The sequence below is a fragment of the Spermophilus citellus genome (genome assembly GCF_964194105.1).
Source record: "Spermophilus citellus genome assembly, chromosome: 3".
NCBI lineage: Eukaryota > Metazoa > Chordata > Mammalia > Rodentia > Sciuridae > Spermophilus > Spermophilus citellus.
Window position 1 is genome coordinate 118,304,878 of NC_138184.1, and position 16,487 is coordinate 118,321,364.

At 40.3% G+C, this 16,487-nt stretch overlaps 1 protein-coding gene across 2 annotated transcripts in view; it reads right to left on the reverse strand.

Moving 5' to 3' along the window:
• The window catches only part of EGFR (epidermal growth factor receptor), a 203,766-nt gene extending 193,044 nt beyond the window's left edge, over window positions 1-10,722 (reverse strand). Inside the window, exon 1 of one of the 2 annotated variants that reach the window (XM_081284986.1) lies at window positions 10,339-10,722. In XM_081284986.1, the coding sequence (XP_081141112.1) occupies window positions 10,339-10,426 (88 nt within the window). In that variant the 5' untranslated portion in view covers window positions 10,427-10,722. The remainder of the gene's footprint in view (window positions 1-10,338) is intronic. The other variant, XM_081284987.1, reaches the window with a different exon arrangement.
• Window positions 10,723-16,487: the final 5,765 nt, after the last annotated feature.

The window sequence follows — 16,487 nt, forward strand, 5'->3', positions numbered from 1 at the left end:
CAAAAACCTATGAAACTGAATCACCACATTTTGCCATAGGCATTGCTAACTGACCAAACTACTAAATCAAATTGCTTTCTCTCCTCATTTCTTTTTTTTTCTGCAAGTATTTTTAGGTCTGGCAAATTTACAGAAGCTTGTAAACAACATTAAAAAGTCATACTTCTGATCCCTAAGGTAAATGTTTTCAGGGTTCACAAATGCTCTGCCCTCTATCTTGTGAAATGAACAGTTAAGACACTTAGAAGAAACTGGATTCTAAAAACCAAATGCTTCATAACAAGTGGAAAAGTGGGAAAGGAACAAAAACAGAAGAAATAGACAGAAAATATGCAGAAATATACAGAAATTGGGACATGCATGAAGCATGAGTAATAGAAATATAACAGAAATTTGAAGGAATACTTTGTGTTAAAAATACTTTGTGTTCTTATTAACAAATAGGACTAAGTGATAGAAGGCATCAATAGCTTAAGAACCACAGAAGTTTCAATGGAGTGTGAGGAGAATTTTTGGGAACATTTGGCAGGGGGTTGGGAGCCAGCATTGCATGGCACAAAAAAACCCCAGCAGCTCAATGTTGACCTGTCCAGTGATCATGGGCAAATTACGGAATCAATCTGAGCCTGGGTCTCTTGCCTTCAAATGTGGATAATTATCCTGATCCTGTGGGGTTGTTAGGAGGCTCAGAGAGATGGATATTAAGACATTGTGTAAACTGTAAAGTGCTATACAATTGCAAGGTGCTATTATTATTATGACATCAATGTTCTAACATCTAAATTACAGGGACAACATACTTATTATTGACATGCTTAAATACATATCTTACGTACATTGATATTTGCTTTTAATTTCATGGATGTTTTCAGCTGCAAGGATTCTTGGAATCATCTTGTTTAGTTATTTTATGGAAACTGAAACTGGGTGGGTAGATTCTAACCTGTTTTCTTTTCCCATTATAACTAACAGCAAATAACAGGAAAAAAATACATTAAGCCATGAACTAAGAAAAGCCCCTTAGCAACACCACTTTTCCAGGAATGAGATACATGTAAATGTATACTTGTATTAAAAATTATCATGAACAGTGAATGTTTTTGATGTTAACTTTCAAAACTTATACAACATAATTTTAAATCATTTGTCATTTTTTTACTTTGCAGTCATTTATCAGTTTTTTATTTGCAGTCATTTGTTTAAATTTTTCTCTGCAAAGACTAACTCATAACAGCTTGCAAAGATGAAAGAAAAAGAGGGAAAAAGAAGGGAGGAATGGAGGAAGAGAGGTTTAAAAAAGCAGAAAGAAGAAAGAAAAACATTAAGGTAGTGCATAATTTGTACTCATAAATATGTTCTATGCATAGTCTATTAAATCAGAATTTTATCAGCAAATGCTAGCAGAGTTAAAGAATCAAAAAGTAACTACACAAATAAGGTTTCTGATTCTCTATTAATTTTACAGCAAAAAAATCAAGTCAAGAAAAAATTCTGAAATGTATAATATTTAAAAACTCCTTAAGATCAATAGTCACATTTAAACCCAAAAGGTGTTACAATTATTCTCCAATGACCATGTTTGGATTTTCTGTCATTCATTTGAACTTAATCAAAGGTGTATGAAATTTTCAAGTCTAGAGATTTTGTTTCCCATGAAAAAAGATAATTGTTTAGCTTTCTATTATTGTATTAAAATATACTTAAAGGAATCTGGTTGGAATAATTAGATCTTGAAAGTTATTACTAAAATAAAACAGTTCGTCTAATTTATCTTGTTCAGCACAATTCTAAGCATCTACAATGGCCAATAGCATATGAGAAAGAATTAGGAAATGATTATGGAAATAATGAAAAATTATTATAATTAAACCTCCCCTACCTTTTAAGTATTCAATGTTTGCTGGTGAATGAACAAAACCAGTTTCTGACATTTAAAAAAATCACTTTTGAAAAACTTTCTGAAATTTTAACATAATGATCAGAAATTCTCAGGACATATTCATCTGTCCTTAAGGACAAATACAAATTCAGTGAATGACATGGCTTTTATTCAAGTCACTAAAGTGGTTAAAAAAATATATATGAGTATAGTCAAAGAAACTAAAAACACGCACAGTTTTTCACATACAAATGCAATTTTCTTATAACAGAGAAACCCTATGCAATGCATCAATTATTTCCCATACTTGGTGCAAATGAAAGGAGCTTCAGTGAAATGGTCATAATATATCATTTGTAAGGCAATACAACTGCTAAAACAATCATGACATTACCCACTGTGCACAGGTCGTAGCAGTAAAACGTCAGTATCACATTTCTGCTTTTAAAACAAAATCCTTCATGAATGTTCTTAAAATGCCTGCAAAGTAAACTGCTATATTTCTTCTTACACACAAGCCTAAGTATACAAGGTAACATCAGAAGCCATATTTTAGCCTTTATTGATATCTAATCTACCTATTTGTTTCTAAGTGATCTCCCCAAATAAACAGGTAAATCTGTACAGTTTTCAAAAATGAATCAGGAAACTGATGTGTCTTCTTATTCACAACTAGCAATAGTTCAATTAATTTGAGAGACGTTGTCTGAGTCCAGTGTGATTCAACACAGATTTATTGTGTCTGGAATTAGGCAGACTTGTGTTTCTTTTCTTGCTTTGCTTTCTCCAGCAGGAGTTATATGAAGAATGTAAAGTAGTCATTTTGCTCATTCATAACAATTCTTAGGGGAAAATCATACAGTTGGGAAGAAATGTAAAAAGCTATCAATTATGATCCAGACTCCAGTTCATGTCTTCAATTGGATTGTTACTCTTTTTTAAAAATGACTATTTTAATTTTTAAATGTAAATTGTATTATTTCTTGGGCACTTTACTTTTGACATTGCAAGTTTTCTTATAGTCATTTAAAAAATTCTAGAACCTTAACATCTGCTGTAATAAGACATTAACATTTGTAAAAAATAAGTAAATAAATAAATAACAAGAAACAGAGAGCTCCGAGAAGGAGCTTGGGCCTACAAGTATTTCTACATTCTTTTTCTTTTGCCTGCAGGCCAGGCAATAGTCTCCTCCTCTGAGACTCAGCTAAATATTCTCTTTTTGAGAAACTGTTCCAATCTCAGAGGCAGAATTTGTCTCTTTTGTGAGCGCCCATTGAAATACCAAATCACATCTGTTATAAAATACTGCATTACATCACACGTCTCTCTGTCTCTGCTCAGCCACTCCAAACTGCAAGTCCTTTGAGGACAAAAACAGTTCTCTCATTCCTCTGTGGATCCAAAACCTGGCATGAAATGTGCATATAGTTTATCCGTGGTTCTCAAACTTACATGTGTGGGAATCTCCAGGAGTAATTGTATTCACAGACCATGGGCCTTCTCCCCATAGGATATTATTCAAGGTGGGTCTAATAATGTTCATTTTTGGTATGTTCCCAGGGGCTGCTACTGCTGCCTTGGGCCCACATTGCAGTAGATCTTTAATAGGCTAATTCATGAAATAAAATGCAACCCTGAAACTTATTTACCAATGAAATAAGAAACTGTTCTTGGATCTTAAAGAAGCTCATGAGATGAATATGAAATAGGAGTATGAGAACAAAGACAAAATTTCTTTTGTTACAAGCTACATACATCACTTCATCAGAATTTCCCAAAGAGCTTTAAGAAATGTGTGTGCTGGACTCCATCCCCTGGAAATTCTGATTCATTGGGTCTGGGGTACAGTAAGCCATTTTCTTTTTCAAAAGTTCTTCGGATGATTATAGGAAACAGTTAAGGTTCAAAAACTATTGCTTAAAAAAAAAGAAAGAAAGAAAAAGAAAAAGAAAAGCTGGATATGGTTGTGCCTGCCTATAATCCCAATGGCCCTGAAGACTGAGGCAGGAGGAACTCTAGTTCAAAGACAGCCACAGCAATTTAATGAGGCCCTAAGTAACTTAGAGAGAACCTACCTCAAAATAAAATATAATAAAAGGGAGAGGTGGAATTGTGTCTCAGTGGTTAAGCACCCCTGGGTTCAATTCCTGGAAACCTCCACAACCCCAAAAAACAGAAAAAGAAAGTCATGTGCCACTCTTTTTAGTTCAGTTACTGATTTACAAAACCAAGTAATCTGATGCTAACTTTTTGTTATTGTTGTACTAGGGACTGAATCCCAAGGAGTTTTACCACTGAGCTATATCCCAAGCTCTTTTTATTTTTTATTTTGAGACAGGGTCTCACTAAGTGGTAGAGGCTGGTCTCAAACTTGCCCTCCCCCTACTTCAGCTTCCTAAATTGCTGGAATTACAGGCATGTGCCCCAGCACCTGGATGATGCTGACTGAAATAAGAAAAGGGGAGCCTCATCTGAGGATTTACAAATAGTGTGATTTCCAATATGCTTAAATGTATGATGTACTATTTATCAGTCACAGATAACTGCAGCTAATCAGCAGCCTAGTCTAGAAAGAAGTTAGTAATCCAGAATCCCAGTGTGACTCAATATTGATGCTGATTGCGAATATCTGGCAGGTGGAAACAGGAGGTTGTCCTGGGGTCAGATCTTTCCATGATCAAAGACAATAACTGCAGTACAAGTAGAAGTACCTAATACAATGACAATTCAAGGCAATATTGCTCACTTGGGCTCCAGACTTATATATTATATTGCCTCATGGATGCTTCTAGTTCAGCATTTCAAGTATGACATACCTAAAAGCTGAAGTCACACCCCTTTACTTTAGTCTCCCCAACTTCTCAGCCTCTGAGAATGGATTCATTATCTACCCAGGCTTCCAAGTCAGAAGTCTGTGTCATCCTGACATTCTCTATTACTTATACTTCCTACATATAGATGCCAATCAGTTCTGCCTTCAGATTAGACCCCAATCACTTGTTCTGCATCTCCCTGCTCTGGCTTTATCTCCTGACTGCCAAAGTGCCTGATCTCCCTGTTTCTACCATCACCCCTACAGACTATTCCCCATCTTTCTAAAATATTAGCTTCTTCATGTGAGTCCCTAGTTTAAAATTCCCTAGTGATTTCTCTTTCATACAGGATGAGATCCAAAGCCACAGAGAGAGAGAGACAATATGTAGCCTCATCATTTATTCCTTCTCTTCCTGTCATATTTAATTACCAGTGCTCTCAAGAACTTTGCTCCAACTACCACTTCTCTTATATCCTACTCTCCAAGGAAATAACCATATAACCAATGGCGATTTGAAGGCTCAAATGTGTAAATCCTTTCATTGGGAATATTCCTGGTCTCCAGGTAGAATTATAAGCAATTAATCTTGAAAGACATCTTTTATCCTGTGCAGAACTCTACCATTGCTCCTGTGATATTGTTGCATACTTACTCTTCTGCTGACTTCCAAATACTTATGGGCAAGTATCAACTGTGATTCATTCTTACATCTCAAAATATGGATAGAACAGTGTGAATTGCTCACCATGGCCCAAAAACAAAGAAAAAAAAATACAAGTAAAAGCCCATGTAATAATAGTGGCCAATATTCGCCCTTACGATCAAAGGACAAACAATGGTGGTTAACTTACATAATTATTTATACTAAATCGGGCCATATATGCTGGTCCACTGGCAAGAGTGTAATCGTGGTTATATTTACGGTGATGTACTATTAGTCCCCTAAACTGTAATTCCAATGTCTAGTAAATGTGAAGCTGCCGATATCATCAGAAAGGACACTTGGACTCTGGGTCTGTCTCTGAGAATCCACCAGAATGATATTACTTAGAGGAAAGAGAAACATTCTATCCTCTGTGAGAGCTTTCACATATTACTTTCTAAAGCAAGCTGCTGAAATTGCTGTGAGTAAAATTCATCCTAAGCATATGCAATTCACAGATGGTCAGTCAACAGGGCCAGACATCTGATACTGTACTTCAATGCCTTTCAGTGCCTTCTGAGATTAAAATGATAAATCCAGCACTTGGTTTCTAAGGGGTCTTAGTGAACACACCCCCACTACTGGCTGGATTCAATTAGCCTCCCAGCTGGCTTTGCAAACTTTCTAGATGTGGGGGAGGGGGAATATAAAGGAAGCTTAACCAAATGTCCATGAAAAGTGAAAATCACAGTCAAACCAATTATTTAAATAATTCTTAATAATTCTTGAGCTTGATCTAATTGACTGTGCCCACGGACATGAGGATTGACAATCTTGAGACATTGTCCATAGGGTCGACTGTGGAATTTTCTTAGAAAAGGCAACCTTTTCAAAACAAAATGAAAAGAAGGTGTGAGAAAACACTGTGATGTCCAATGGGGATAGGCTAGGAGAACAAGCCAAGAGCTATACTCTATTCTGTATGTGCCAATTGTTAAAGAATAAACCAGTAATAATTAACTGAGAATTAAAATGTTTCTTACCATAATTTCAAATGTCCATTAATGACAGAAGAAAGTAAAACAGAATGAACTTACTATGAACTTGAGGACAGAATCTAGCTTTTAAAATTGTTTTACAGGGGAAAATGTGTTCACAGGGAAACAATGAATGGGTAGTGTATATTTTAAAACCTTGAACTTTTCTTATTAGTAAAGCCTAACTATAAGTAAGACCATTCTATAGTACTAAGTCAACATTAAACACACACACATATACCATATTCACAGCAAGCAACATGGCAAGAGTCAAATTACTCGGTAGGTGGGTCCTTCCTTGGACAGGCTGAAGGTCCTGAACATTCTGATCCCATCCCCATTTCAGGACCAGGGACACAAGCCTGAGGCTACCTTCCCTTAATTCCTCATAATCATTAATTGCCTTTAATATTAGAATTATTCACTATTGTCAAAAAAGTTTCAGATGCTAGCTGATAGTCCCAAAGCTTACCTCAGAGAAAAAACAAAAGAGTATTTTCTTTTTAAACAGCATCTTTCATTTTATTGATACTACCTCTAAAAACATTTCAAAACTTGTTAGTGCTGTCACATGGACCGAGAGTAATTTTGCAGTACAACAGATTTTGAAAAATTATGGATTATGAAATTAAATATGTGAAACCAGAGACTGTTTAAAGTCTATTGGAGCAATGTTACCATATTGGATCAATATCTGCTAGTCTGTGCTACATCAGTGTGGATATACTCATAGCTACAGACACTCAGGCTGGTTGTCTCCTTTTGGGGTTTGAAAAGCAAGTTACTAATATTTAATTAGTGGCTTAAAGAATCACACTTCTCTGGACAATAGTAAAAACCATTAAGACCATCCCCCTTTTAATTCACAATGTCTAGCATATTCTGTGCATTCAATACATATTCACTGAATTCAGAAATTAGAACTCAGAATCTTGGAGCTTCAAAGTGTCCACCTTCACGCAGAGCTGGAATGAGAAAATAGACCTCTTGGACTTCCCAAGATTTAATTCCTCTACAGAAAGGCGGGTTAGTGGTTCTTTGCCGTAGATACCATCAAAATTCCTGCTTTTTTTTCCCCCTCTGTAATATAGTCCAGACCTCCTGAATCAGAGTGTTCTCAGAAGTAGGGCCAAGGCAAGCTCATTTCTACAAAGCTCACTTCGTTGAGAATACCTGCTGTCCTTGGAATGCACCACGGATCTCTTCCAGAGTAGCACCTTTACCTGCCTGTTTTGCAAGAGTGTCTTGCTCAACATCTCTGAAGCAATCTCCATGTTGGTTCACTCTTTGATTTGGCCACTGAGCTGCCCCAATGAAAGGCAGCCAGAACAACGACTGAGAAGCCCTGAGCAGGAGTGCAGACCACTGAACAAGCAGGCATCTGTTGGAAACTTCAGACAAGGGGCCCATCTTAATGAGCCTGCTCCCTGGTACCTTTCCTCTTCATCATCCGACATTAGTCATTCACACACACATCTGACCTGGCTCTCCTGAAACCAGGCAGTTTAGAGTTATGGGAATTTGAATCTTGATTCTGCCTCTTACTAGCTGTAGAAAAATCATTTCATAACTTTACTCTTCTGTACCTCAGTTTCCCCATAAATAGAGCACTCACCTCACTTGAAGTGAAGATTAACAAGACACTTATAACCGTGTCTGGTCTTAGGTCTGAAAGCAACTAGTACAGATGACACCATATCTTAGAACAACAATAACAGTAACAGTAACAACAACAAAAACTCACTAAAACCAATAAATCTTCTTGAACAAAATTAATAGATCCTGTATAGAAAGATTTCATCTCATACTTTAATAATTTGTTCCTTAAAGATGTGGTCTTTTGAATGTGGCTTTAGTGGAATGAAATTTGTTTACTACTCAGGAGCATTCTGTTTTAAGTGAATACAGAACAAACAGGAAAATGCAGTGGCATTTCTATTTTTCTCAGACACAAATCTCCAATGGTTAATCCTAGTGTTCAAAGAGTGACATCAAAGAGCTGGGCACATTTCTGGAGCTCTGCAGGGGCTCTAAGAGCTTAATTTAAAATAAAGAGGGTCCCTTTGTCAGAGATAGAGAGACCTTCCTTATTAAGAGAACTCTAGTATCTCAGGAGCACTCCAGACCACTGTCCTAGCCATCACAAGCAGGGAGAGGGGAGCCCTCCAGGCTAATGTAGGGGGGAGAAAACAATCCACTGGCTCCTTTAGTAAAAAAGACTAATCCTTTATTATTGAAGCCACACCCTGCCTTTTCCCCTTTGCCTGTATTTTGCAAGATTGTTAAAACTCCAGATGTTCCAAAGGAGCTCTTTACTTTGGCAGGTAAATCTCCCTGGAGACTACCAATCTTTCTTCTATGCCCAAGATTCTCAAACCTGGCTCCCCAACCTGAAGGGCTTTGAAAAATCCTATAGCCCCCTCTCACCCACAACCAATGAAATCAGAATGTCCAGGGTGGGAAGTCGACTCCCCCCAACCCCAAATCTCAGGTGAGTGCTCTACGTAGCAAAGTTAGAAACCACTCTTTTATGCCTTACACCTCCTCCAACAAACCCTCTCATCACCAAAGCCCCAACTCCCCATGCCAATGACATCAACAGCAAGCAGGGACCTGATTCTTGGAACCTGAGCCTATTTTGAAATTGTGCAATTAAACCTTCTGAGGCATGTTTCTCGTGTCAAGTGGGTTTATGGTCGGCAGTCACGAAGCCAAACTTGCTCACGTTCTGTCTGGACATTTGGCATACAAGGTGAACCATGGACATCAATCCTTTATTATTTTTTTTCCAATTAAGTTTAATATTTTAGTTGGCCTAATGTCAAACTCTCCAAAAAGGCAAAAAGAAACATCCAAAAAATTAAATCTTGGGATAATGAGAAGAAAAGTTTGCTGTGAGCCCCATTTTGAAACACGACTTGGATAGCCAGCGGGATGAGTTCGCGCCTAGGGAGTTTGGCATAAGGACTCAGGTATTGCACAGCGGCCAGCCATACATCTTGGTCCAGGTCCACTGTAAAGCTAAGAGATGCAGTCAAAGCACTACAGGTCGTGGGCAAACCTCTGGAGTACCGGCAAGCAGCCACCTTAAAGACACCCTAGGGATCTTAGGAATGGGCATCAGAAAAGGAGCTTCAGTCAGGCAGCGAGCCCTGGTCCCCCAGCCGCGCGCACCCGGTTTGTGGCTGGGGTCCTCTCCCATAGGGCGAGGGGGCGGATCGGATCCTCCTCACTGCTCTTCAGAGAAGGAAACTACCAGCACCACGCCTTCCCTCCTGCTCGCTGCGCCGAAGAGGAGTTCTAGCCTCCCAGGTCACTGATGCAAATCCATACCCGCGAAATGGGTTTGAAGGGCCGGGTCGCTGGGTCGGGAGGCGTGCGGCCTAACCCCAAGAGTGAGGAGGAGGAAGGAGCTGCAGAGGGTACTCTCAGGAAGTCCCCTACCCTAGAAGTCCTTTCTCAGCTCCCTAAGTCCCTAGGACTCAGCTGATGGGACCTGCCAGCCCTGATGCAAGCGCCCTACAGCGTCACCACGGCCCTCCAGCGGACAGTGCCGGGCACACGTGCTGCAACAACAGGCTTCTACCCCGCACCAAGTTCTCGCCCGCAGACGCCGACCCAGCGCAGGAGGGCAAGAAAGTGATAAAAGTAAGTTGGGAGCTGTCGGGTACGTAGGCGCTCCCAGCGGCGGTTCCCATAACCCGCTCGCAGCCCCGCCGCCCTGAGCCCTGCGTCTCCCTTCCTCTGGTCATAGCAGACTCGCCCAGCCCAGAAAAGAAACGTCCAGTTCCTCCCACGGTCCCAGCCAGAAGCGCAGCTGATCCTCAAGGAAACAGGAAAGGAGGGGCGGGCGAGCGGCTCGGGACGCGGAGCCCGTGCGCCGGTGCGCGGGCGGGGCTGACTGCGGGTCGAGAAGCGCGCTCTGGAGAGTGGTGCGGGGGGTCGCGGGGAACGCCCTTACCTTTCTTTTCCTCCAACGCACAACTCGCCCATACCAGCGCAGCTAGCAGCACCAGCAGCGCGGCTTCGGCGGTCCTGGAGGGTCGCATTGCTGCCCCCAGGAGCTGGCTCCGGCTCTCCGCAATTATTCCCGGACTGAGTCAGACGGCCGTGCGCGGTGGTGGCGGCGATGAGGCGGAGACTCCGGCAGACGCCTAGGTGGCTTGTCGTCCGGTCTGGGCGGCGGCAGCCGCCAAGACTTGTTCAGGCCGCCCTGGCCGCGGGCGCGCACACCGTGCAGGAGGCGGAGGCTGCAGCGCTGCGCTGGGAGCTGCCCAGACGTCTAGCTTGCGCGGGCCGGGGTGTGGGGAGGCTGGGCGAGAGGAGGAGGGACCAGGCAGAGGAGGAGGGATCGGGAGGAGCGGAGGAGGAGGAGAATGCCCAGAGGGAGGAAGAACTCGCCGCAAGGATCGAAAGCAGGCTGCGTCCAGGAGGTGGTAGTGGATGGCTGTGGCCCCATAGGACGGAGCGCTCCTGCGGGAGGCGGGCGGCAAGCAGGAGGGAAGCGCGAGTACTTGGGAGTTAATTTCTGAGAGGAGGGTTCCCTGCGCTTCCCCTTCGTACCTGGTCCACTCTGATTTACATGGCTAGGTAGAGGGGTTAGCCTTCATGGAACCAGCCAAATGTGTCTAAGGTCCCCGTCTTCCTTTCCCTTCTTTCAGTTTACTAAGCAAACTTGTACCAGCTCGGGACGAACTGGCTGAACCCAGGAACCAAGTTTGAGTAGTGGTACGGATGGAGAAGATGCCCTTTATTCTGGTCTGCAACTCCCCCTCCGCACCCTCACCCGGGAATCTTAGCGGAAGCTGGCCTAGCAGCAAAGGTGTTCTCACCCTCTCCGGCTGGTAGGAGTGCGAGACGTCTGAAGTGGCGCTCTGAAGTCCGAGGGTCCTTAAGATCTCATCAAGCACCCTCGAAATCGTCTGAAACAAAGCAACCAATTCCTGGGACAGAGAAGAGCCTCAATAAATGTTTGTTGAGTGAATGCATGAGTACGGAGGGAGGAACGCACTAACAGAATTTCGTATATACACCAGTAACTAGCCAGGGATACACATTATGTAAAGCAAATATGCGAGGTAGATTACTTCGTGAAAGTCCAGCGCTTGGAATAAAGACTTGACACAAACAACAATTAAAATACTTTTACAGAGGCTAGGTGGCCCACTGACCTGAGCCAGCCAAAAGAAATTAAGCTTCTTCTAACTGAAGGAACTTCCGCTAAAATCCTTCAGCAAAGTCCAACCTACTTCCATTGCTCCTTCTTCTCTTACAGGAGAAATGTTCTCTCCTTGGCCGGTTCAGCCTCCAGATCTCTTCATTTTTCACAGGACTCTTTGCTAACCCTCAGGCCTGGTCGGACTCTGATTGTTTAGTCTTAGCAGGAATCACAAGCCTAAAAGTACGTGGCGCTAAGGCCTTTCTTGTTGCTACAGTAGAGTAACTTCTCGACTTGACTTACTATCCAGGAAAATGCTCCTCAGCTTCTTACCTGGCATCCTGAATGGTAGACATTTTACCAGAGCACAGGGCTCCTTACTATCCATGGAACCTGTCATTTTTACTGTGAATTAGAGTAATATGCTCTTTTGTTTTAACAAATGGAATAACCACTGACACTTTGAACTCAAGTGTTTGATTCCCTCTTGCAAAGGAACACAAAGACAAGGGGAATATTATAGAAAGGCAAACTGGGATCACAAGAGTAAATAGAAATTAAAATCTTATAAAATAGAAAATGAAATGAATCTTATAAATGCTATGCTTACAGTGAAGTCCTTTGTATTTACAAAATGAGGACCACATTTTGTTTTAAACCACATTTTCTGTTAAGGAAATATAATCACTGCCACAAGTCATAATGCCCATATATTAAAACATAAATCAATGTAAGCTATAGCTGATTTTAAGACTGCATAGGAATTTCTTCTCTTGAGTTCCCAGAGAGAACATAATGTGTAAGGACTTCAGAGTTCTCACTCTACTAGCTCTATGAAGCAATAACATTCATAGAGCCATTTGTCATAATATTCTTTAACTATGATCAGATTGATATCAAATCTCAAGAAACAGAATTTCAGCTTGGAAGGCTGAGGATCGCGAGTTCAAAGCCAGCCTCAGGAACTTAGCAAGGCCCTAAGCAACTTAGCGAGACCCTGTCTCAAAATAAAACAGGCTGGCTATGTGGCTCATTAGGTTCGTTGAACCCAGTGGGCCCCTGAGTTCAATCCTCTGGACAGAAATAAATAAATAAATAAATAAGCAAGAAAGAAACAGAACTTTCTGAAAACAATTACCATAGGAGGCAGTGGACACTTTTTAGGCCCACAGCACAATAATGAGATGGATTCCAACTAATGAAGAGGAATGAATTTTGCTGAACATCCTACTGTGGACACCTATATCAAATTTGAGTTTCTTCTCTGAGCTTTTAACATAAACAGTGATGTTCAGGTTGATTTTGTACTTCTTGCCAGGTATCTGAAATGTATTGATAACTAAATTACTCATAAAAAAAAAGCGCTATCTTCAAAAGAGAGTAGCCTTGCATAGATAAGGTCCTGTAGAGAGGATACTCAATACACAGTCTCTGTGGAGAGTGATCCCAGGATAGCCCAGGTGCTCTGTACTGCCACATCACCACCATAGGGATGACAATAACAGCCTTTTATTATAGCATAATGACACTATGGCTTGGAGAGTTTAAACAACTTCCTAACGCCCCAAAGTATATTTACTATCATGAGAGGCCACCTTTGAGCCCACATAACTCAACCCTTTCTTTCTGAACTTCTTCTAAACTTTAGCCAAATGGTGATTTTTTATGACCCAAATTCTATTTCATTATATCTTAGAAATATATTGGGTCAGGTAAAACCAAAATTTCTGCTTGGCCAAAAACATTTTGGATAAAGCCTCCATGCATGCCACACTAGTAAGCATATACTAGACTTTAGTATTTCCCAAAGCAAATCTCATAAGTGTCATCAATTTTTGTAACAGAAACTGCTCCTTTTCTTTACCTGCTACACATGAGAAACATTTTTTCTCTGGTGAGTGTTTATCTTAAAAGCTTTTGAGCATGCTGAACGAGAGTTTAGCCTTTAGAAGATTCATGGCACTGAATTCCCTAAAACCACATACTTGTGAAAGGGAACGAGAAACAGTTTATTTGGTCAGGTCAAGATACCAGGGCTTTAAATATTTTAGGTTTTATCTGAGACAAAAGGCATTTGACCACCTGTTGTTCCCCGCCTTAGAAGTCAAAGCAAAGATTGATGAGGAAAAAAGTCAGAGGAGCAGAATTCAGAATTTAAGTGTGTGTGTGCATGCCTGTATGTCTGTATGTGGTATGTGTGGGAATGATCTTACCTTAGAGTATAAAGTGTTTCTTCATCTTCAGAAATATTTTTACACAGGAATGGGAAGTGCCTAGGGAGGCTGTGAATGAATGAATGACTGAAATATGTCCCTTCCAATCCTAAACTCCCAGGAGAATATATGCTTCTAAAATAGGTTGCCATTTAAAGGTATGTACACTCAACCACTCTTCTAAAGATGTATTTTAAAGAGACATAAGAATGTGGTTACCATGTTGCCTTAAGAGAGAGCTAATATGGTAGGGGTCAAGGGTTGGAAGGAGACTTATTTTTCAATTGTTTGCCCTTTTATATGCTTGAAATTTTGTCCTGTGAGTATGTATAGCCTTAGTTTCACTAAGGTATGGGTCACTCCCCTTATGTGATCCCCTGCTGAGGTTCAGGGGCAACCCTGAAGGCTGGCTGTCATGGTGTTCTAGGCCTTTTATTTCTTCCTTTTGAGTCAAATCCTTTGCATTGAATTGTGCACTGAGACCCATCTTTTCTAGAGGGTAGAAGAAACAGTTACTTTTTCAGGGACAATATTCTGACACAAAATTGCTGATGTGTTTTCCCCTTTATCATTAGATGTTCCATTATCTCTAGTTTAGGGGGCTGCATGATGCTTAAAAGAAGCAGAATTGGCACGCTAGTCTAACAAGCAAAATGCTGAACCAGCTGAAGTCAACAGTAATCCTTTGCTCTGTCACAGAAGGGAGGTCGCAGGACAAATCTCTGCTCCCAAAACAGAGATATTGACAGGTAGATACAGGATAACATAGCTCACAGTAGCAGAAATTTGTGGACAGAACCCCCAGAGGGTCCCAGTGCAGGAGTAGGAAAACCTGAACTGTAATTGACAAATTGCTGGAGGCTCAATGTGGACAAATCTAAGAGTTAAAAACTCCAGTCATAAGAGGATGGCAGAGACACACTTGTGAGTTTCACCTACAGAAGTCAAACCCAATCCTCACAGAGTATATTGAAAAATATGATTAATATGCTAAAGACTTACGGAAAATATAGCATGCAAGATTAGTTGGGCAATATAAGCAGGAAGATGGAAAATCTAAGAAGGATTCAAGAAGAAATGTTGGAGATTAAAAAAAAAATCTAGAACAAAACCCAAGAACACCTTTGGTGGGCACTTTCGTGGCCTGGACTTGACTGAAGAAGGAATCTATGAATTTGAGGTTGTCTTAATATTAACTACCAAAATTGAAAAGCAAAGAGAAAAAAGACTGGGGGAAAAAGCAAAGCAGAATATTCAAGAACAGTGGTATAATTATAAAAGTTACAGCATATGTATAGTGGAATATAAGAAGGAGAAAAAAATGTGGAAAAAATACAACTGAGAATTTCCCTAAATTAATATGTTACCAAACCACAAATTCAAGAAGCTCAGGAACCACAAAAATAGGATAAATGCCCAAAACTCTATACCTAGCCATAGCATATTCAATCCTCAGGAAAACAAAGGTAGAAAAAGTCTTGAATGAAGCCACAAGATGGGGTGGGGAGGAAGCTTCCCTGTAGAGGTGCTAGAGAGAAGATGCCTATAGAAAAGATAAGAATTGTATTCAACTTATCCTCAGAAACCATGCAAACAAAATAGAATGGAAATAAATATTTAAAGCGTTGAGAAAAAAAACCCCTACAAACCATAATAATTCTGTATCTTGCAAAAGTATCCTTCAAAAGTGAAAATAAATAATTTCTCAAACAAAAATTGAGTTTGTGAACAGTGGACCTGCTCAGGAAGAAATTTTATGAAGTTCTTCAGAGAGAAGGAAAATAATGTGTTGGAAACTAGAACTTAAATAAAGAAGGGAAGAACAACAGAGAGTAAATGTAAAACAATTAATTAATCTGATGTATGTTTTTTCAAAATAATAATAGCAAGTGTATTCAAATAAATACACATATGTGTATACATACATGCTTATATGTAAGTGGCAAGCACTCTGCCACTGAACTATATCTCTAGCTCAGGAAATTGATTTTTAAAAGAAGTATAATTGATATACTAAAAAAGGAGAGAAAATAAAAATGCTCAATTAAACTCATAAAAGTCACAAATGTGTGGAAAATAAATAGGGACCATACAAATGTGGTGACACACATCTGTAATCCCAGTGACTCAGGAAGCTGAGGCAGGAGGATCCCAAGTTTGAGGCTTGCTTCAACAATTTAGGGAGGCCCTAAGCAACTTAATGAGACTATAGGAATGGGGCTTGGTGGTAATGCACCCCTGGGTTCAATTATTGGTATCAAAAAGAAAAATAGGAACAAAAACCAAAAGCAACAGATATTAAACAGTAACAAATTTGGTAGATATTAACTCAACTGTATCAATAATTTCCTTAAACATCAATGATCTAAATACAGCGAAGTGTGCTGAATATTTAAGCCCATCCCCCAGATTCATATGTTGGAATCCTAACCCTAAAGGTGATAGTAGTAGGAGATAGGGCCTTTGGGTGGTCATTATATCATGATGGTGGAGCCCTCATGAATGACATGAGCACCTTTATAAGAAACCTCAGAGAGCTGTCTTGCCTCTTCCACACTGTGAGGTTATAGTAAGGAGCCACGAATGAGAAAACATGTCCCCATTAGACACCAAATCTGCCAATGCCAATGTCTTGATCTTTTTTATTTAACCGCTGAGCCACGTCCCCAGTCCTTTGTAAAAATATTTTATTTAAAAACAGGCTCTACTGAGTTGTTGAGGCTGGCTCTGAACTCACTA